General features: G+C 30.4%; 2 protein-coding genes and 1 long non-coding RNA gene across 3 annotated transcripts; 1 reads left to right on the top strand and 2 right to left on the bottom strand.

Moving 5' to 3' along the window:
- Positions 1-2,680: 2,680 nt before the first annotated feature.
- Positions 2,681-6,039, bottom strand: LOC125860116 (uncharacterized). The gene is made up of 4 exons (XR_007445811.1): positions 5,794-6,039; positions 5,571-5,659; positions 4,620-4,891; positions 2,681-2,821 (listed from the first exon to the last, which is right to left on the bottom strand). It is a non-coding gene; the product is annotated as an uncharacterized LOC125860116 (long non-coding RNA).
- A 5,273-nt stretch (positions 6,040-11,312) lies between these two features.
- LOC125860705 (basic endochitinase) lies at positions 11,313-12,864 on the bottom strand. The gene is made up of 3 exons (XM_049540712.1): positions 12,597-12,864; positions 12,355-12,508; positions 11,313-11,865 (listed from the first exon to the last, which is right to left on the bottom strand). Exons 1-3 carry the CDS (start codon positions 12,862-12,864, stop codon positions 11,493-11,495), a joined length of 795 nt encoding a protein of 264 aa, XP_049396669.1. The 3' UTR covers positions 11,313-11,492.
- Positions 12,865-15,774: 2,910 nt separating this feature from the next.
- Positions 15,775-22,556, top strand: LOC125858513 (protein DETOXIFICATION 45, chloroplastic-like). Its single transcript, XM_049538310.1, has 15 exons — positions 15,775-15,800; positions 15,903-16,216; positions 16,463-16,605; positions 17,288-17,431; positions 17,603-17,727; positions 17,884-18,019; positions 18,688-18,784; positions 18,859-18,959; positions 19,533-19,696; positions 20,102-20,173; positions 20,290-20,406; positions 20,493-20,588; positions 20,682-20,803; positions 21,189-21,243; positions 22,181-22,556. Exons 2-15 carry the CDS (start codon positions 15,939-15,941, stop codon positions 22,193-22,195), a joined length of 1,665 nt encoding a protein of 554 aa, XP_049394267.1. The 5' UTR covers positions 15,775-15,800; positions 15,903-15,938; the 3' UTR covers positions 22,196-22,556.
- The last annotated feature ends 202 nt before the right edge of the window (positions 22,557-22,758 follow it).

The following is a 22,758-nucleotide window of genomic DNA, read 5'->3' as shown; positions in this document are numbered from 1 at the left end:
GAAGAGTGAAGTGGTAGGACGACCAAGGGTAAAAATGTAATTTCATTCTAACAAAAATCTATTAAGAAAGATAGTAAATAATTCTAGAAACATCTTTTTATATATTAAGTGAATTATGATCAAGGGTAAAAATGTAATTTCACACTAACAAAAATCTATCAAAAATGATATCAAGAAAATTAAATAGTACTAGAAACATCTTTTGTTATTGTTATTACCATTAACTTATTTTCGTTATTACTTCACTTTCTTTTCTTTTGTGAGTTAATGTAATATCTATTCATTACTCTATTTTACTATTACTTTAATTTAATGCTTAATATTTTTTTCTATTCATTATGCTTATCAAAAATGCCTACTTTAATATAAAAATTCATTATGAATTAATTATTTTTACCTTTATTTGGCTCTAATTAATATACTTGAAAAGAAATAAGTGTGATAAAAATTAATAATATATAGGATGACTAAGGGTAAAAATGTAATTTCATTCTAACAAAAATCTATTAAAAAGATAATAAATAATTCTAGAAACATCTTTTTATATATTAAGTGAATTATGATCAAGGGTAAAAATGTAATTTCACGCTAACAAAAATCTACCAAGAATGATATCAAGAAAATTAAATAGTTCTAAATATTACACACTTCAGTATAGATCTCTTATTAGGAAGACCAATAACACAATTTTTTCAACATTAAGAACTTCATTTTTCATCTATTCCCTAATGGCCCTACTTTTGTAAAACAATTATAAGACAAAAGTAAAATTCACTATTTCTTAGTGAAAACATCACTTTTGGAACTTGTCCATATAACAAATTTTCAACAAAATTCAATTGGTCCACATTTTTCAAACATTCTAATGAATATGATAATGAACCAGTTAATATGTTAAATTCAATATCAATCACAATTGCAATTCTCAAAAGGCGTAATTCATAAGGAATGCAATCAGTGAGCAAACTCTTCAAGAACAAAATTTTCAAAATTTTCGGAGCATGTTATGTCATTTTCTTTGGTTCTCTTTAGACTTTTCAATTTCATGGTGTTGCTTTTCTTTCTGGATTGTAAAGATACTTTTTGAAGTATCTAATTTACTTGATTTCTCTTTTTATGTATAATCCCAAATATTCACGTAACATATATGTCATTATATAATTTATTGAGTAACATATATTATTTATTACTATTATTTTATCATCAGTTAAAATCATTTTTAGCAAGTTATATAAATTATTATTTTAACTACCTTATGTTAAATTACTGCAATATATATTATATTAACTTTGTTAATATTTTTAACATCTTATTATTTGAGGTAAAACATTCATTCATCGAGTATATAAATTACTTTAGAAAAAATTCTTTCGTTACTATTCTAGATGTTCTCCTAATTTTAATGAATATAAAGACAAAATATAAAGTCATAACTTTTTTTTATCCTTTAGCACTTTGTAAATAATGAGATGATTCATTCTAATTTTCATCAAGTAGGTCGTTATTTTTGTTTCTTAAACACCTTTAAAACAAATTTATAAGTGTATTCAAAATTAATCTATAGATGAATCAGTAGACTTTATTGCTTCATATATTTTATGAAAATTGTTAATATATTGAGAATAATTTTAGTCTATTCTCTTGAATAATTTTCAAATAAAATAGAAAAAGAATATCATTAAATTAATTATTTAATTCGAATATATATGTTTGACATGATGTTATAATGATCACTAGAGCATCTGATATTTTATCATTATTTTTATCATGTTTATTTGGAAATGTCATAATTTTTTTTTTTTTGAAAACTAATTAAATTTCTATTAAAAATATATATAATATTGTAATATTGGGCCCGTAAATGGGCCTTTCATTATATTGGGCCCGTATCACGGGCCTAAAATTATCTCGTATTATTAAAAGAAGTATAAATTATAGGAACCACATATTATAAGTACTAAATAACATTCTATCCCTTCTACTTTTCTATTTACCAAAAATCCCTTAAAAATGATGTTTGCGGGATACTTAGCGTTATGCACAGGATATATTAGGTTTGATACATTCCACATAGCGGAATACATAGCGTTGTGCACGAGATACATTAGGTTTAATACATTCCACATAGGGGGATACATAGCGTTGTGCACGAAATACATAGTGTTTGATACATTTCACATAGCGTTGTGCACGGGATACATAGGTAAATAAGGGATTTTTGAAATTTTTGAAATAAGTAGGGATAAATGGATATTAAGGTAAGTAAAGGAGTGTAGTTAAGTAATTTGTCCTTAAAAGAATTCAGCCATCAGCAAAAAAACATATGGTATATATAATAATAATAATAATAATAATAATAATAGTAATAATAATCTATATATATATATATATACTTTAAATAATTAAAATTAATTACATGTAATAGGATTACATATAAAATATGCCATTCAAATGGAACTTATTTTGAAAAATTGCTAATATTAGTGGAGAACTTGATTACCAAATCAGATATCAGATACTAATTGTTGCATATTATATTACGCTCCAAAATGTAGCGTGGCTGGCTACCAGATGTACTTTCAACTTTTGGATGTGAAGTGCAACATTCACATACATGAGAGTGTAAACAAACACTACATATAAGCGTGAAGCTGTAATATATATATATATATATATATATATATTCCAGTAGGAATTGCACAAATCATTCCACCTTTCTTTACCCAGATGCAAATCCAGCTCTCATTCACATTACACCCAGAAGGCCAGCAACAATAGTTGGAAGGCAGAATAACAAAATCCAATCAATAAACAACACTTCCTGCAACACAGTACCAAATCTCCTAATTGGTATGGAAGTGTTCTTCAAAAAAGCTCTTGATCTTCTCCTCGTAATTTGGTAGGGCAAACCTCAAAGAAATCCTGAAGCAAATTATGAATCCTTAAACCTTTAGTACTCATAAAAAATAAAAAGGGACTAACTTGTATCCATATACCAAGGAAAGGTCTCCCCTCCGTTTCCACTCTAGCTTCCTGAATATGATGAATATGAACTATGACAAGGTTTTGTAACTTTAACATTATACAATGTATGAATATTCATGATCTTTCAGAATTTTATTCAACTCCTCAAATGTAGGCATCAAGTCTCTAACGGAGCATTCCAACATACTAATTAAGAAGGGAGTACAAAGGCAGGACAAAACCAGTAATCAACTTGTAACCACTCTAAGGGTTGGTTCATTATTTTATTCCTTGTTCAATGATAATACATCCTTATCAATGTAGGATTCTCATCTACCAATGACAACATAAAAAAGATATAATACCAAGAGAGTTGGCAACAAATTAGATTAGTAGTATTAACTGAAAAGTAATTTATCCACTTAGCCAGAATTCACAAATGTGAGATCCTTGTTCAGAGAACTCAAAAACTTATCCAAAGGTATTGGAAGTGATTAACTGCCCTGAAACTAAAGGTGGATTTTCTGTTTCTCATACATAATTTATACAGATAGAATTCTTAGCCAGATCTTTGCTGGCAAGCTTGTCAAGAGACACAAATTCTTTTGGCTCATGGTGATGAGGAAGCCTCTGGTCCTCATCGATGTCATCCATGTACTATGCATGTATGACGTCCTTTGCTAATAATTCTCCATTTTCTTCTCTAACCATTAAATTGAAGCATTTCACTTGTGTGAGTGAAACTCGCAATGATAATGGACAAAAAGTTGAGAGTATTAAGTGATTGATAGCCTTTTGTATAGACATACACCGAATAGTTTGAACCATATTTTGTTACATTACAAGTATCGCATAGTTACAAATTTCATGTGCTAAAGATTCAAATTTTTCTTCTAAGTGAAACAAAGAAAAATTGTGAAATAGATCTTTACAACTCTTATAGTCCCATAGCATGAATTGCCTTTAGATTTGGAAAAACAAAAATAATATAGTGTTTGTTAGATTATAATCAGATTTATGCTTCAGTTTCATTCTCATGTATCAAAAAGAAAATGTACTCAAACATTAAGCAAGGAACACTCCCATGTCCTATGCATTGTCAACTCAAAGTTGTCGAATACCACTTGTAATAACTGAGTGTTCTTATACTTGAAGGAATTTCCTTAAATATTCTTTTTAGTTATACAACCGAAATTGGATAAAATTATACTTTCGGGCAACAAATTTGAAGGGAGGAGAAACTATATCTCTAATAGGTAACTTATAGTTTTCCATGTTGTCTATCCAATGAACTAAAGTTGTTTTTATCGGTCACATTGTTATTAACATATCAATTTTCTACAAGGAGAACCACACCCGATAAAGTGCAAAGGAGAACTATTCATATGAGATCAAAGAAAAAACTGTGAGAAACAATTTATAACAAGTTTGATTACCACTCTCAATATCTTCAATTATAAAAGAGAGGAACACCATAATTCACAAAGACAATATTAATAATAAAAGCCATAAAAATCAAATAACCAGCAAGCGGTTGAGATATAAGAGATTTATTTCAACAGCCAGTTGCAAAAATGAAGAACCTTAAACAAATATTAAGAAATCTACTGCTATTTAGGATAAAAAAAAATATCAAAAAGAGTTCAAGAGCTTACGGTTTTTAAAAATGTTGCAGAGTCAATTCTTGCGCCTTCTCATTCTTTGACATCCCTTTCCAACTTTGCCAGCTTATTTACAAGCTCCCCTCTTTGTAAAGCAATAGTTTCTAGTTTCTCCACAATGTATAATGACAACTCCATTTGGGAACTTCAAAATCCAAAGCCTTTCTTGATCTATCATTTCAAATGTGTTGGAGATACAATACCTAACTTAATAGTCAACCTTTGTTATCCCAGAAACCACATAACAGGGAGGCGTTTAGATATACCTTCAAAAACCAATTAAACAACAATCGTCAACTAAAGAAGTCTAAAACTGAGGAGTGCAAAAATAGAAATTAGAGAGCTATAAATTTAAAGATACATATGTTTCATCTAGGAGAAGTTTGCATTAATTGGCAAGTTGCAAAAGAGAAGTTCAAGGCCTCTAGTACAACATATCAATGTTTATGAGATAAACTGATATTTTATATTTGGATGACTTGACTTTTGAGACATGTTAATCATTTGCAATTTGAAAGGTTTCAACAAAATTAACTTTCAAATATAATCAAAATATCCCACTAAACAAAGCTCTTATTTTATTCCTAATTGTATTAGTTGTTCTTGCCAATGTAGATACAAAATTCAAAGTTTTCGTTGCAACGTTTCGACTTTGAAATAGCTTAGAAAACTATTTGAATCTATTTTCTATGGAGCATTCAAAAAAAATAAAATTGAATCCTATAATGCAGAATCTTGACCTAAAAGAGCATACACTAACATTAAGAAGTACTATAAGAGTTTCAAGCGAAAAAAGAGCATGAAGAAGAATCCCTAATCTAGTTATTGGCTTAGCCTAGCTACAAATTTCTTCTTGTTTAATTCAATTTTTTGACAGCTAAATGAAAATACACTTCAAAAAGATCTGAAACAAAGCATCAAAATTAGAGAAACACTAATACTTACCCAGTTGCAATTTCTCCAATGTAGTTTCCAATCAATTTACAAACTCTTCCACCTTGATCAAACTAACTCTTTAATGTAGTTTCAATCTCCTTAATAAAGACCAAAAAAAAAAACATTAATAGAGATAGAAATTGAAAGAAATACAAGATAGTCATAATATCCAACTAAAAAAGTGAAAAGAATTTTGCTCCATAGAACCCAAAAAGGAAGCATCAATTCGTACCTTGTTTAAAAAACATTCAGAGAATTTTCATAAAAATGGGTAATTCGAGATTCGTTTGAAGGGTTTAATTCAATTGGAGTCAAAATTAATTGGGGTTGGGTGTTTGATTTTTGAGTAGCAGTGATTTGTGTTTGAACCCGATTGATTTCAATGGTAAAAATGGAGGGTAACCCCTCGAGGATTTGGCCATGGAGGAGTATGGAGATCGGTGATACTTTTAGATTGTTAATAAGATTTTATGGCGGAGAGTGAGAGAGTGGAGAGATGAAGATAGTTCTAGAGTGAACTAAAGCTTCTAGAATGAACATAAAGGTTCAAATATGTCATCAACTTTCACAAAAACTTATTTATGTTGTTCGTTAAAAGTTTGGCTCATTTATGTTATTTTCATTTAAGAAAAGACTTATTTATGTCATTATTTTTTAATAGTGATTTTACAAAATCATTTTTTACACATGGTCAATTATAATTCGACCACGTCATTATTGTCATACCTTAAAAAGTTGCTAACTTTGTGCTTTTCTGAAAATTGGTTTTAATAACTTGGACGTATCTGAAATTATTTATAAATTTTCAGTTATAATTTCAAAAATTGAAATACTTTTTAAGTACAACATTTATAAACCACGTCCTTTAAAAATAAATCTCAAAACTGGCCACCACAAAATACCTAAATATTTAATTTCAAATTTAAATTTCAAATAATAACTAACTTTATCTCTAAAAATAAATATAAACTTCATAACCCACAACTTTTTGAATTTATTTTTATTCTTAACAACATTATCCACACCTTCTTAAGCCAACTCTTCAAAATACGAATTCAAAGTCAAATTCAATTCAAATATTTGTAAAACAAATATTATATTCAAGTAAAAATCTAGATGTAATTACACTCATAAGAAAATTGAGGGGACATATAGTAGTGTATTGTCTGTTTATATGCCCTCTTTCTTAATTGTTTGATGTCTGATATGAAATTGTTTTGTTATGATTGAAGGAGAATGGTCACCATACTCTCCAATGCAACAAGAAAGAAGAAAAAGAAGAAGAGACTGACGATAGTGAAATGGAGGAATTCTGAAAAATTTCATGGCAATTGACCATGTATATTATCTTTCAATAATCTTAGTTCATAAATTACTACTATAATAATTCTTTCATCGATTTAGTGATTTTGCATTACATCTAATATATAGTATTATGTAGTATTCATTTTTTATATTTATATGCAGATTATGATGATCGTAGTGTAACCAATTACGTCACAATTTTGTTTTCTTTCGTTACTATGACTGTGAACTTGAACAAGGAGTGAACAAGTAGTATATTTTTTCATTTTGTTGGTTTGATGCTTAATTTTTAATTAGTCAAGTAATTAGTATGTTGATTTTACTTTCTAATTAGTTGAGTTGATGCTTTCATGTGCTAATTTCTATCACGATTCAAATTATATTATATTTAAAATAATGCTCAAACTGTTATGATTTTTTTGTTTATTTAATGTACTTTCGATTATTCTCTAAATATATTGATGATTTGCTTACTTAATATTGGATATAGTCGTACACATACATCAATTGAAATTTTCATAATAAAGCATTTCAAAGTTTAAACTATTAAATCTACTTTTTTTTTATGAAGATTTTTTTTTAATTTAAAAAGAGCAATATTAAAGAAAATAAAAACGGTAAATTCTTACCGCATCACTATTTGATTACAAAATAAATTAAAGAATGTCATGATACAAAATAAATAAAAATAAAATAATTAACGAAAAAAGAAGAAAAAGAAAACATTAATAAAGGAATAGTTAAACAATAAAATTTAAATTTGTGGTGTAGTTTTTATTTCTTTAGCAACCTAATATATGAGAAAATTTTCATAAAATGACTAATGACTTGCAAAGTGCTATTTCATATTTTCATTTTCAAAAACTTTATTTTTATCATTGATATTATTGCATAATCATATAAAAGAAGAGACTTATAGTAAATCAAAGGAATAGAAGATGATTCGTTTTTTTCATCGCAAATAATTTGTTTTTATGTGGTATATAATTTGATAATTTATTTTTATGTGGTATTTATTAATTTGATTATAGTATCTTTTTTGTAATTGATCATTGAAATTCATTATTTTGTACATTCTAATTTTATGAAATTATAATTGAGTAAATGAAAAACATCTTAATTTAATTTGTAGGATAAAACAAGATAAGAGTGTGCTAAAGAGGTTGCAACATGCTTTGTAAATTATATTTAGATTTTAGCTAAAAGTAGAGTTAATATTTTTAATACTAGGTTTTAGATTGATCTATGAACTTAAGATTTAATTAATTAGCACAAATATATCAATTCAACACACGCCACATATGCTATTAATCTTTATCATATTAGAAGAAGGAGAAGTTGTTAGAATAATGTTTAGTGTCTTTTATGAACATACCCTTATTACACATAAATTATGGTAAAATTTTGTTAGCATTATTTGTATATGAAAAATTAAAACATTATATATGATTATACATGCACTTTTGTTACTCAATAATAATTCGTATTTAGTTATTCATAAATTTAAAAATTATTATATTTTAAAATATCCGCGCAACACGCGGGTACGTATACTAGTTTATTTATAAAATGAATATGGAGACATGTGATTTATCAATGTAGTGTCATAGGACATTCTTATATCTTTTTTATAAAGTATATGATTTGTTCATTTGATAAGACTGTGTAAGAATTGAAGAATTTTTTTATAGTTTTCACGACTTGTGAGATTTTTATGTTAATGAAAAAAATATAACATAAGAATTTCTAATTTAATATTCAAATAAAACTTCATCAAGTTCAAATCAATTTGATTTCATAACGCATGTCCAAATTAAACGACATGTCATTTGGACATTTTTATTAAGCTAACTAACTATCTTGAAGTGTCATGTCATGTTTTTGGTACGATATTTAAATATTTAGGTGAAACTTAGTGTTTTTTCCAGAAAGTCACTCAACTTTCTCTTATAATATCAAAGTCACTCAACTATAGATTTTTTCCACAGAAAGTCATTTAACTAATATTTCTTTTCACAAAAAATCACTCAACTTTCTTTCATAACCTGAAAGTTACTTAGTTATGGATATTTTGCCTACAAAATCACTCAACTATCGATATTTCATTTAGAAAGTCACCCAACCAATTTAAATGATTTTTTCATTAAATTTTATTGAAATACAATTTTGTTTTAAACGTTTATTTTTTAAAAAAATAATAAGATTCTCATTTAATTATTTTATTAATTTTTGTTGAAATGCAACTTTGTTTTAAACTATTTCTGTTTTAAAAAATAAGAAGATGCTCATTTTAATTATTTTTTAAAATTTTGTTGAAATATTGTTTTATTTTAATTAAAATTGTTAAAAATAAATATTCATTTTAATTATTTTATTATATTTTATTGAAATATAATTTTTATTTTAAACTAATTTTTAAGGAAATAATAATAATTGTGTATTTAATACAAAAGTAACTTTATATAATAAATCTTAAGTTGGACGACTTTTATGTGCTAAATTTTAAATTTGGATGACCACTGATGAAATTTATTCATCTAACTTTTCGTGTGAATTTAAACATTAATGTTCTTTGGGCCAAGTTATGTATTAAGGTCTAAAAGCTTGTTTGACATTGTTCTTCAGAGGTAAAAAACATTTAATTTAAGAATTTTTAATTTTTTTTGACAAATTAAAATCTTTGGCAAATAAAAAACAGAATCAGTTTTTCTTCTATTAGGAAGAAATTAAAAAAATTTGCTTCTTACAAAAAAGTAGAAGCATAAGTAGAATTTACTTTTTCAAGATTAAATTATATATCCTGTCATATATACATATTCACCAATATATCTCTCATTAATTAATTAAATATCTCATAAGTTTGGTTAAGTTCCATTTTAAAATTTTATTTTTAATTTTTATATAATAATTTTTAATTTTATTTTATGTTTATATATTATTATTTTACGTATTATTTTGTAGGATTAGAAAAAAGGTAACAACAATACTTTTGCAGGACTAGAAAAAAAAATAGGACTTTATTTATTTTGTGGTGATTTTTTCGTATGTGATGATTTAATATGTGGAATAATTTTTTAATTTATTTTGATTGATATTTTTAATTATATTTATATCATCATGTTAATATTACATCAATATTTAATTATTTTTATATATAATATTGATTGAAAATTTAAATATGTACATATTAATTTTATAAAAATAAAAAATTATAATAGATATTTAAAATAATTTCTCTCTATAAAATAATCTTATTATTAAAAGTGCATTAATTCTTGTTTTTTTTCGTAATTTGACTCTCAAAGGCACTTCTAAAAGAAGATTAGTTAAAGCTTATTTAAAAAAAATTTCAAATTAATTAGTCAAATGTTTTTTTTTTCAAAAACATTTTTCTAAAAAACTATTTTTTTAATTTTTTTTTCTACAAAATAGTTTTTAACAACAATGTCACCTCAAACAAGACTGTCGGGCTGGTTAGATTTTCAGGCATGATTTCAATTGTTTTAAGTTATAGAATTTTAAAATTAATAATTTATATTAAAATAAATACAAAGTTCGACCAAGGCCCTAACTTGGTCTCTAACTCAGTCCCTAACCCTAGGCAATTATGTAGACAGGCAAGGCACCAACAAATCACTAGGTAATTATGCTTAAATCAGACCTAAGGATACTGCTCTTGCCACTGCTATTAATGTAGATTAGAAATAACGATTGAAAAAAGAAATCGAGGAAATGTGTGGTGGATACATTTATTTAATTGAACAAGCAATATTATAAGTTGCTTTTAATACTTAAGTTTAGAGTCTTGAATATCATATACGAACGTGTTGTAACCCACAATACATTTTAGGTGGAATTGTTACTACATAGACTTACATTTTTACTTTTGGGACTTATATTTTGAACTCTACAGCATTCGCTCTATGAATTTAAATTAGGATTCCTACTCCAATTTTAAATTATTATTTTCAACATTTTCTCGTAATTCAAAGTTGTATACTTTTGCCTTTTTCTTCTTGTTATTGTTGTTGTATTGGAGTACTTCTCTTCAATTTTTAATTATTGGAGTACTTCTCTCCAATCTTTCAATTGTTGGACTACATCTCTTCGATCTTCAATTGTTGGAGTACTCTTCTTCAATTTCCATTTTTTTTCTTGGTTGTGTTGGAGCACCTTCTCTCCAACTTTCAAGTGTTGGAGCACTTTCTCTCCAACTCACGATATTTTTTTCTTGGTTGTGTTGGAACACTTCTTTCCAACTTCTAAGTGTTGGAATACTTTCTCTCCAATTCACGATATTTTTTCTCTTGATTATGTTGGAGTACTTCTCTCCAACTTTCAATGTTGATGCCCTTTTCACCAACGCCTTTTATTTTTGGTTGTTTTTTTTTTTTTTCGATTTTTGTACACTACCCACCTCAAAGTTGCCTTTGAAAACACGGATTAATGCATAAAACTTTAACTTTATTTCGCGTGTGTGACCAAATGGAAGTTTCATTATGGAACACAAACAAACTAATACATATTTTAGATGGACCAAACCTTGTTATTAATGTGTCACGTACTACACAAACGTAGTAAATAGATCACACATATAAAGCAGCAGTAATTAATTAATTAAGCTGCCTACTGTCCAAATGGCCTTTGATTAGCACAGTCCAAATTGTTTCCAGGATCAACTCCCAAAATTTGACAATATCTCCTATAGAACCCAATTCTGTTATCCATTTGTGCATTTGAACCTTTGCTACATTCAATTCCACCATTGATGATGTTGGTGATCACACCAAAGCCTGGGACGCGGCCAGCGGCAGAATCAGCAGCAGAGGGACTCCATCTTCCAGTAATGACATCGTGTGCCGATGGTTTTGGCTGCTGTGGTGTCATCCAGAACCACAACGCTGTTTTGAATGACACTACTGCATCATTTGCTACCAAATCTGGGTTGTTTAGCAGATTCACACCTATTGCTCTCCCTGCTGGTCCATAGTTGTAATTGCTGCATAACATAATTATTATTATTAAGACGGTAAAAAATATATATTATATAGTCCGTGTATTACTTGCCTTATTTGTGATGCTACTTATTTCATTCTTTTATCTTTTAGGTGACTTGATTGCAGGGAACATAGTTAGCCTTTCAGCTGCAGATCCATTAATTTGTACCCACAACTTTTGATACAATTAATAGTGTACAAATAAACATATAAATTTCAACAAATATTAAAGTTGAACCGTACTTTTTATGTTACACTGAATTTTATACTGAAAATCTTAAATTCTGAATCTGCCTCTGCTTGATAATGTAAGACAAAAAGTTTAACTAAAAAATAATAATTATAGGTAATTATACATCCAAAGAAAAAGGGATGATTAGTAACCTGAAGAACAAGATAAATTACAATAAACTGACAATAGTGTGAAATTCTTTACTGAGCGACCGTAGGTTAGAATTATGCAGGTATTAATAAATGAGGGTTAGTCTTACTAGGAAATTTGGATAGGACCTCGACCAAAGTACTTTTTGCCAGGAGCACAAGGCCACTGTTGATTTGAAACACAGTAATCTCCAGGGCTTCCTTGTTCCTGTTTGAAGCAATATCCCCATGAATATGGTCCATCTGGTGCTGTTGCCCATCCACCTAATTAATTGTCATAAACACCTACTACTTTCAAAAATTAAAATATGAAGAAAATACGCCGCATAAATTGAGACAGATGAAAATATACCAGTAGTTTCATGAGAAGTTTGAGCCAAAAAGGCAGCAATTTCCTTCTTACGAGTATTAGTATCACCGGTAGTTCCAAAGGCAGCAAATGATTTAGTTGCTGTTATAAAAGCTTCATAAGTATAGAAGCCTTTCGCAGCACAAGCAGCATCGTTTCGATGCAGAAATATTCTCTCAAATAAATTTTTATTAATAACACTACCAACATCTTGTGCCAAAACACATTTTAGACACAAAACACTAAACAAACCCAATACTAAAAGCCTCATTTTCTTTTTAATTATGGTTTTTAGTTGACAAAATGGTTGGTATTTATAGGGAAAAAAAATATAGAATTTAGAGGTGCAGAATTTTCAACTGAAGTTTCATATAGTAATTTATTCTCAGTGGAGAAGTATGACTTGTTAGGTGTGTTTGGTACAAAAGGAAAATGTTTATTTTTGAAAAATAATTTTCTAATAAACGATGTTTATTAAAAATGAGAAAAATGACTCTCGAGCATTAATGAATATAGAGAAAATAAGTTTCAAAAATAATTTTTTGTATTAATTGCGTCCTCTCTATTATTCCTCACCCACTTTTGATAATATTTATCTAAATAATACTCCTTCCGTTTCACAAAGAATGACCTTTCCTTTTTAGTCAGTTTAAAAAAGAATGACCTCTTTCCTTTTTTGGTAACATTTTACTTTTTGCTTTCCACGTGGCATGTTTAAGACCACAAGATTAAGGGCAATTTTGTACATTTGACATAACTTTAATTTAGGACCACAAGATTCAAAAGTCTTCTTTATTTACTTAAACTCCGTACCAAGTCAAACCAGGTCATTCTTTGTGAAACGGAGGGAGTATAAAAAATATTTTAAAGATAATATTATTTACTTACGCACTAAATACAAAAAAAATATTAATTTTAAAATGATTTTAATTGAACCTAACACACCCCATTGTGTATGTTAGCTCTTGGCCACACATCACATGTATTTTGGTCAGTCTTTAACTTTATGGAGTGGCAGAACAAGACTTTAACTGAGTCTTGAAAAGAATTTTCTTAAATAATAATTAAAGAATAAACAATTTGTTACTACTAGTTATGACTCGGTCTCCGTTTGTTCTGAATCTAGCCATGTTTGTTAAACGCATAATATATAAACATGATTCTTAATTTGATTTTAGCGAATAATTATGCTCTCTAATTTTGAGTATGTACAAGTAGATATTTAAATTTGTATAAAATTAAACAAGTAAACACACTTGTATTACATGACATAATACACGTAGGATGCCACATAGGACACAAAATTCCAATGTAGAGTGTCATATATGATGAATGTGTCTATTTGTTCAATTTTATACTACCCAAAATTAAAGGTCATGTATCATGCCTTTCTTAAAAGTTTGACGCTAGCCAATCGCAATATATATATATTCCACTTTCATTCTGATATCTTGATTACTTGGACCAAATCGTCAAATTTCTACTGTTCGACTTTCATTTGTTGATAGTTAACAAATTGTGACACAAAATATGAAATGTTTTTTTTTATATTGTTCCATTAGTAAATATTTACTAAATCATGACACATTTTGCTAGAATCTGAATGCACAGCATATGTTGAAATGGAAGTTTTTTTTTTTTTTTTTGTAATCACTCTTTGAAGATTATCCATATTAGATACACATAAGTGATTTTCAAAGTTTTAACGCACGTTTTCATCAATATAGCAATTTTAGGTCATCAAATTATATACATTTGACTTGTTCCACTAAAATATATTACATTCATTTTCTCTATTTACTACATTAGCAATTTTATTCATTTTCTCTATATCAAATTTATCTCTTTTTGTTTGAAGATATATATATTTGCATGCTCTTCTGATCTGTATAAATGTTACACTACTCCTCCTAGTGATAATGACGCTATATCTTTAAAGCAAAAATGTAAAAAAATAAATAAGGTGACATCTAATAATGATGCCACATCTTTAATGCAAAAATCACAAACCGTAAAAATTAATAAGGTGACATCTAATATGATCAACTTTTACAATATAAATGCCATGATATTTTAAAATTACTTCCTCTATTTTAATTTATATGATTCATTTTTCTAAATTCGTTTAGAAAAGACTTGACATATTTTTATATTTAGTAATAGTTTATTTTTAAAATACCTATTTTTTACCTTTAATGATGAAATGATTTCATACAACTATTATCAGTTATAGAGCTGTCAATATGGGCTAATCCACCCCATCCGTGCTAACCCATACATACTTTAAAATTTTACGGGTCAGGCCGGGCTAGCCCATTTTTTGTGTGGGCCAGATCATCAAATTTCTACTGTTCGTCTCACTTTTTGATTGTTAACACATTGAGATACAAAATATGATTTTTTTGTTTTATTGTTCCACTAGTAAATATATTTTAGATCATGATACATTTTGCTAGAATCTGAATGCACAACATATGTTGAAATAGAAGTTTTTTTTTTTTTTTTTGTAATCCCCCTTTGAAAATTATCCATATTAGATACACATAAGTGATTTTCAAAGCTTAAACACATGTTTTCGTCAATATAAAAATTTTACGTGATCAAATTATATACCTTTGACTTGTTCCACTAAAGTAGATATCAATCACTCACAACTTAGCCAAACTTTCCATAGAACTTTTGCTCGAGGATTGATAACTATATTAGCTTTGTCCCGATCCCGATGGTAAAGATATATTATAATCATAATCTATAAGCAATTCTAGTCATCTAAAAATATATTATAATCATAATCTATAAGCAATTTTAGTCATCTATATTTGTATGCTCTTGTGATCAGTATAAATGTCACACTGCTCCTCCTAGTAATAATGACGCTATATCTTAATAATGAAATGGTTTCACACAAACGTTGTCACTTTATTTTAGATCACAAATTTCAAAATTCATATATATATATTTTTAAAATTTGAGTATAATTATAAAAATATTATAATTGACACTTAGCCGCCTCTAATATGACACGTTTGGGCGCGAGTGAAGTGAAAGAGAGAGAGAGAGAGAGTCCACCTACCCACTTTTCATTTCCTCCACAGCTTCACCAAACACATAACCAAATACTATTGCTTCTTCCACGTTTTCCCATACAAATAAATTCCATTCCCTACAAGGATTCTGCTGATATTTTATTTATTTCACTCCTACAAGGTACTCTCCTCTTTCAAATTTTATGTATTTGTGTTTGATTGAGATCTGAAATTGCACATATGAAGGGATAATTATGAGCAATTAGGTGTTTGAATTTTGCAGAAAACTGCTCTGCATTTGAGCAAATAGACTAATAAAATGGCAGTGCTTAAGCTCCCAGTTGCAGTAACGTGCGGAAGAACTAGTGGTACAGAATGTTCAGCAAGAAGAACCTTAAACAAACCCTTTTTAATTAAGACTTCAACATGGAACAATTATCTTGGATCAAGATCTACCAAGAGGTCTAAATTGAACAATGTTATTAGAAATTGTGGGTTATCCAGTGATGACCAAGCTGTTGATTACAACTTAGATTCTTCTAATCTTGAAGAGAAATTTGGCTCAACCAGAGATCGACTCTCAAATGAAGGAGCTATGTAAGATTTCCATTTTACTCATTTTTTTCTAGGAGTTAGGAGCCTTGTGTATATTGGTGATTTTTTTTTTTTTAAATATAAAGTGTATTAGAGTTTGTATGGTTATTCAAAGTGCATTTGGCTCACTACCATAAAAAAAAAGATTTTGTTATGAAAATTAGATTCATGGGGAAATTCTACCAAGAAATATAGGTGTGGTTCAGTTCTTACTGTACTCCGTTCCCTCTGCTAAATTTTAGACCTCAGTGCATTGTCAGGGACATATATTGATCAATTGCCAACTCAGGATGTACAAACTGAACTTATAGTGCTTTCTTTGCCTGCTATTGCTGGACAAGCAATTGAACCATTGGCACAACTAATGGAGACAGCTTATATTGGACGAATGGGTTAGTCACTGTCCGATATTCCATTTAGTTTATGCTTCTGCTTGCATTATACTGCTAGTACTGTCCTGTTTTTTCTGTACTTCTCTCTTTTGAGAATGGTGTATTTGCTTGTGTGCTGAATCCACTAATTAATTGATATCACTGAGATTATATCTATATTATGCTGGTTTTCGTTTCTGTTGAGCTTCCTATCATCCTGGCTTATTCTGTGAAATAAATGTAAGACGGTACAACTTCAGTTCTTCCTTTTGTTGAGAGGAGTGTGATTCATCTGATCTTGCCAGAGATAATTTTTTCCTGTATATTACAATATATACTTTGTTATGTGTTCTAATCAGGTGGCCTCATGACCTTTACCTTGTTACGTATTCATCTGAAGAACTTCAAGCATACATAGAAAATCTGTTAAATGCCAATCCTCTTGATTTTGTTCTACTCAATTTCGAGATTTTGTGCATTCTTACGAGTAATTGCTTTCTTGAGTTCTTTACTGAGGAACAGAAGTTCCCCTTAGATTTCAAGTTTTTTTTTTCCAATTATATTAGTTAGCATATGCTTCATATTTCCCAACTCAAATCTTTGGATAAATTTTTTCATCTTTCCATTTTTTCTATGAATAAGTGTTTTAGCGGAAACAATGAACGCTAGTTCACTCCTGAAAAGCTCTTTTCTTTGATTAAAGGTGCATTGGAGTTGGCATCAGCTGGCATTTCTGTATCAATCTTTAACATAATATCAAAGGTGTTCAATATCCCTCTCCTGAGTGTGGCAACGTCATTTGTGGCTGAAGACATCTCTAAGTTTGCAGATGAGGATTCCACAGCTGGTAAATTTGCATAGGTGCTAAAAGGGAATCTCCTTATAAGCATAACACTTCTTAGATTACACATATACACAGGGTCACACATTCACCTATATATTTAGGCAGATGGTAAACAATTAAAAGATAAAATATTATTTGAATGCATCTGAAAGAACCAAGTGTTTCCTGAAACAGCTGAAAGAAAGGCACTTCCGTCTGTCTCCACTGCCTTAGTTTTATCTGCTGGGATTGGTTTGATTGAAGCTGCAGCAATGTATCTCGGTTCTGGACCATTTCTCAGCATCATGGGTTTATCAACGGTAAGTAACCCTCACTGAAATACATTTGGACAGCCTGATGTGTTGTTTACATGCTATTATTTTTTAAGCTTGTATACTTTCCAATCACAGGCCTTGTATATGCTTGCAGATTGAAATTGCATTATGATAACTAGAATCTTGAACCCTTTTCAACAGGATTCAACCATGCGCATTCCAGCGGAGCATTTTCTTAAACTTAGAGCGCTTGGTGCTCCAGCTGTTGTGCTTTATCTGGCTGTGCAAGGCATCTTCCGTGGGTTTAAGGACACAAGGACCCCTGTAATGTGCTTAGGCAAGTCTTCTTAACTATTGGTACAATATTCATGGAAAGAGTTTTAAGACTTAGATGTTAATCTCTTTGGTTTATACAATATATAAAACTCCCTGGTCTAACTTACCCAACTTTTTGTTTTTCATGTAATGCCTTTTGTCTACTTTGCATTTTTGCTAACACTTATCTTGAGAAAGGCTCTGTCTGTTCCATTGCATGCCTTCAAATAGCAGTTTGGAATCTAGATGAATGTGTGTAACTAAGTTTTTAGGATTGTAGATACGTTATTGTATATGTTTCAATATATCTCCACATCTAAGAAGAGCACTTATTTTTATTTTATTTTATGTAAGAATGGCATGTTCAGTGTCAAGTCATGTACTGATCAATCATAGAAACAGATTACAACAGAAATTTTTTGGTGAGGTGTATCTGGGGAAAAAAGAGCTCTTGGAGAAGTAGTAATTTACCTTTTTGGTGTGTTGTGTCACTAGCTATATATGCTAGAGGAAGAAATCTCCTCAGAATATTTTTCTGCATGAAAGAAGTTAACTGATTCTTTCTCTATTAGTTGAGCATGCATTTTTTTTTTTTGAAGTTATGAATAACTAGATATTCTTTCAATATCCTTTAATTTCTTTTCTCTAAGACTCTAACTTTAACTGGTAGAAAATGTGTGGATGTCGCAGGATTGGGGAATCTGTCAGCTGTACTTTTCTTTCCCGTCTTCATGTATACTTTTCAGCTGGGCATCACTGGTGCCGCCATTTCTACTGTTGCATCTCAGTATGTTCCTGGAAAGTTCTAGTTTGTTCTCTTATAACATCTGGCGAAAAGAAGCTGACGACTTTAAATTGCAGATATATTGTGGCCATTTTGATGTTATGGAAGCTTAATGAAAAGACGGTGTTGCTGCAGCCAAACATTAGGAACTTGCATTTTGGTGGCTATTTAAAATCGGGTAAGTGATGTTGTTGAGCTAATTAATCCCTTGGACATGTTTTTTGTTCCAAAATTGTCTGAGCTGTTGTATATACTTTCTTATGTAATTGCATGATGATAAAAAATAAAATCTCAAGTGCTGTTGACATATTTTTTATGTGTATCCTTCTTTTCCCTCGGAGTGGTTTTGGATGTTTCATTACTTTGGCTTAAACTAGTCTCTTCTTAGAATATTGCAGACTACAGATTATAGTTACAGTTCCTCTCTGGAAGAGTTGTAAAACAACTACATGAGCTAGAAGCTTAGTTCCTACAAGGAGAAAAGATGCTTCAGTGTACTAGCAGTGATGGTTTCATTTGTTTTACTGTAGATGCAACTTATGGAAATTCTTGAAAGAAACTTACTCGAACACTTGTAATTTGATCCAAACTCTTTCTACTCTGAAATTGAATTTCAAGTATTAGCCGTTCTGATGATTAGTTCATCAGAAATGATGTTCCTGTAATTGAGCTAGTCCAGGTATTATTTGAGAGTCTGCATTCTCGTGTTAGTCTCTGAGAGAGTAAGGTTTGAACTTTCGTGTGTCATTAGGTGGTTTCCTTCTTGGGAGAACTCTAGCTGCTGTTCTTACAGTAACTTTGAGCACATCAATGGCGGCTCGATTAGGAGCAATACCCATGGCTGCCCATCAGATATGCTTGCAAGTGTGGTTGTCTGCCTCGCTACTGGCAGATGCCCAAGCTGCATCTGGTCAGGTAAACCCTATTGAAGTTCTAACACCCTTCATTTGTTCCCATTATGAATGAGTTTGCAATTCTATCTGCATGGTGATGGATGTTAAAGGCACCTTCCCTTGGAACATTCCTTTGTCATAACTAAGAGACCTGGTGGACAAGTCTGTAGTTCTCAACAGACTTCAGTTGACTGTTAGCCTTTTATTACGATTACTAAACCATTTTTTTATTCATGTTGGAATCACATGCACATATGTTTACACTGCATGACTATTTTGTATTTTTTCTATTTAACCTTTTGGTTTGTTCACTGTGGTTGTGGTCCTGTACGAGATCTTCTGCAAAACATCAAAGCATGAATATGCCCTCATTGCAGAAATCTTTATCAGTTTTACTGTTTGACAAATGTAGATTTCCATTTTCCAGGCTCTCATTGCAAGTTCTTTTGCAAGGAAGGACTATGGCAGAGTTAAGTTGATCACACATGTAGCTTTAAAGGTTAGATAGACCTTTTTTACATCTTATAGCTCTCCTCTCCCAGATGGAAGGATTTGAGCCATCCTTATCTGTCTCTCAAAATAAAGTTCTTAACAAAGTGCAATTCATATTTTCAGTCAGGATTAGCTACTGGAATTTTGTTAGCCATTATATTGGGTCTATCCTTTCCATCTTTCGCGAAGTGCTTTACAAATGACTCTCAAGTGCTAGACATTGTTAGATCTGGTTTACTGGTACGCTCTTTTTTAATTCTGCACTTAGTTTATATGTTTCTTTCTTTCATGGTATCTTTCTCAACAGCTCCTGTCCAATTTTACAGTTTGTTAGTGCCAGTCAACCCCTTAATGCTCTAGCCTATATTTTTGATGGGCTACACTATGGTGTTTCGGATTTTCCTTATGCAGCTATCTCAATGGTAAGCAACCTCTATAAAATTGTTGCAACAATTAAAAGAAAAGTTACTCTTCATACTCGAACTTGGTGCTCATATTTCCTCACAACTTTCTAGATGATCGTGGGTGCTCTCGCTTCAATATTTCTTATTTATGCTCCTCCTATTATTGGTCTTCCTGGTGTTTGGTCTGGTTTGACTATTTTCATGGGGTTGCGCTCAGTGGCTGGTTTCATGAGGTAATTCAACTACCAAATAAACTATGTACAGATTACGAACTACTATATTGAATTGGACCTTTTAAAATGTCAATTTCCCCATAAATCTACTGAACTGGTCCCCGGAATCTCTTTACATCTGTATTTCCAAGTTCATGCAGATCTCTTTTGCAAAGGAAATATAGAGAAAAAATTTCTCTTTTTACTTTTCAAATCTGCAATTTTCTTTGGGTGTTTTTTGGAGGAAGGTTGAACGGTTGACTCTAGGTTGATAAGGGATCCTTTGTGGAATTTAAATTATAGAGCATTGTCAAGGGTTGTCACTTTGTACATTCTGAAGTACTCTCTGTTGAAGACCTTTGCTTCATTCTGTTTGTAAAATTCATAATTCATGCATCTATTTCAGATTATCAGCGAAAAATGGTCCATGGTGGTTCTTACAGGACTCACAAGAAAATGAGGTCAGTTGACTCTATATTTCATTATGGTTCACTAGTCAGGTTACAACTTGCACTAATGTTGATGCGCTGATTATTCTTTTGAAACGCTGGCATGTGTAGCTCTGAATAACATATGTAACCCACACCCACCCACCCCCCACGCGCACACAAACAAAAGAAAAGGACGGAAAAAGAAATGATAGAAGTGCATACTGTAACTATATCCTGGCAGTTGAGGCATTTCAGATACTTGGCAAAATTTGAATCGATTTATATACTGGTACAGCGACATTAGGTTGGGGACAAAGTTGGTTAATGTTGTGAAGAAAATGGACCTTGGAAAAAACTCAACCCTGAGCTAGTTTATGCATTGAGAGGATTGCCAAAATCATATTTGGAGATAGCTGTTCATTTCCTCAACAAATGTGGGACACTTTTACACTCTCACCTCCCCTCATGCGCTAAGTGTTGGACAATATAACATGAGAGCACAATATTGGATAAACCAAGAATAGGGATAGGTTTGGCTTTTATATCATGGTAAGAAAATGGCCCTTGAGCCTAACTAAACCCCAAAAGGTAACCCATGACGTAAAGATTGCCCAAAAACATATAAAGAGACAACAATATATCCCCTCAATCAATGCAGGGCATTCTAACAAGTGTCCTACTTGGTTTCTTTTCATTATCTAGAAGAGACTGGTTGTATCATAATCTTTAATTGCGCAGGATGGGAGGGATCAAGGGAGAGGGAAGCGGGAGGACTGATTGAATTTTTGTTTCAACCAGCAGTCTCATTATGCAGCAATAAGATGAAAACATCTGCTAGAAAGCATATAGCTACTACTACATTGCCCTCTCTTTCTTATGCGACATCGGAAATATTTGTATTTTTGCCTTTCATTGATGCCAAATTTATTCTTATCTTTTGTCCTGAGTTATAACTTCCATTTTTTAGGTTGCATCATCATAGGACTGCTTTGAGATTAGAGGCTACAGGCATTTCAAATGAAGTGAAAGCTTTTAGGGAAATGGAGCTGCTATCTATCGATAGGCGAGAACAGACTGCTATTGACTGCTTCGCTTATCTATTCTATTATGGCTGGCTTGGAGACATCAAACTGCACTACTGACCAAAAAAGTTGATTGAATACATAAATCAGCTATGGTGTAAACTTTCTCGACTTTACCTTATTGAGTAGAATCATCTGTTACTGTGCTACCCAAACCGTAGGACTTCGTTGCCTCTATTCTTTTACAAACTTTGTATAAAGCAACCAATACCCTGTAAATTTCATTTCACAAATAAATGAAAGAAAAATCTTCACATGGTTCTTCTATGTGTAGACCAAATTGAGCGGAAGACTTGATGTTTCGAGGTTGGGAGGGAGGGGGGGGGGTAAAACAAAATTCATGGGTGGATAATCCCATGTTCATCCTGAATAGCTAGCCATTAATCCATAGTACTTATTGGCTATCCAACCTAGTCAAGAGAATGATAAATTTTGTTTTATTTTTTGGATTTTACTTATATTT

This window comes from Solanum stenotomum, chromosome 3 (assembly GCF_019186545.1).
Source record: "Solanum stenotomum isolate F172 chromosome 3, ASM1918654v1, whole genome shotgun sequence".
Taxonomy (NCBI): Eukaryota; Viridiplantae; Streptophyta; class Magnoliopsida; order Solanales; family Solanaceae; genus Solanum; species Solanum stenotomum.
This window is presented reverse-complemented; position numbering and strand designations above follow the sequence as displayed.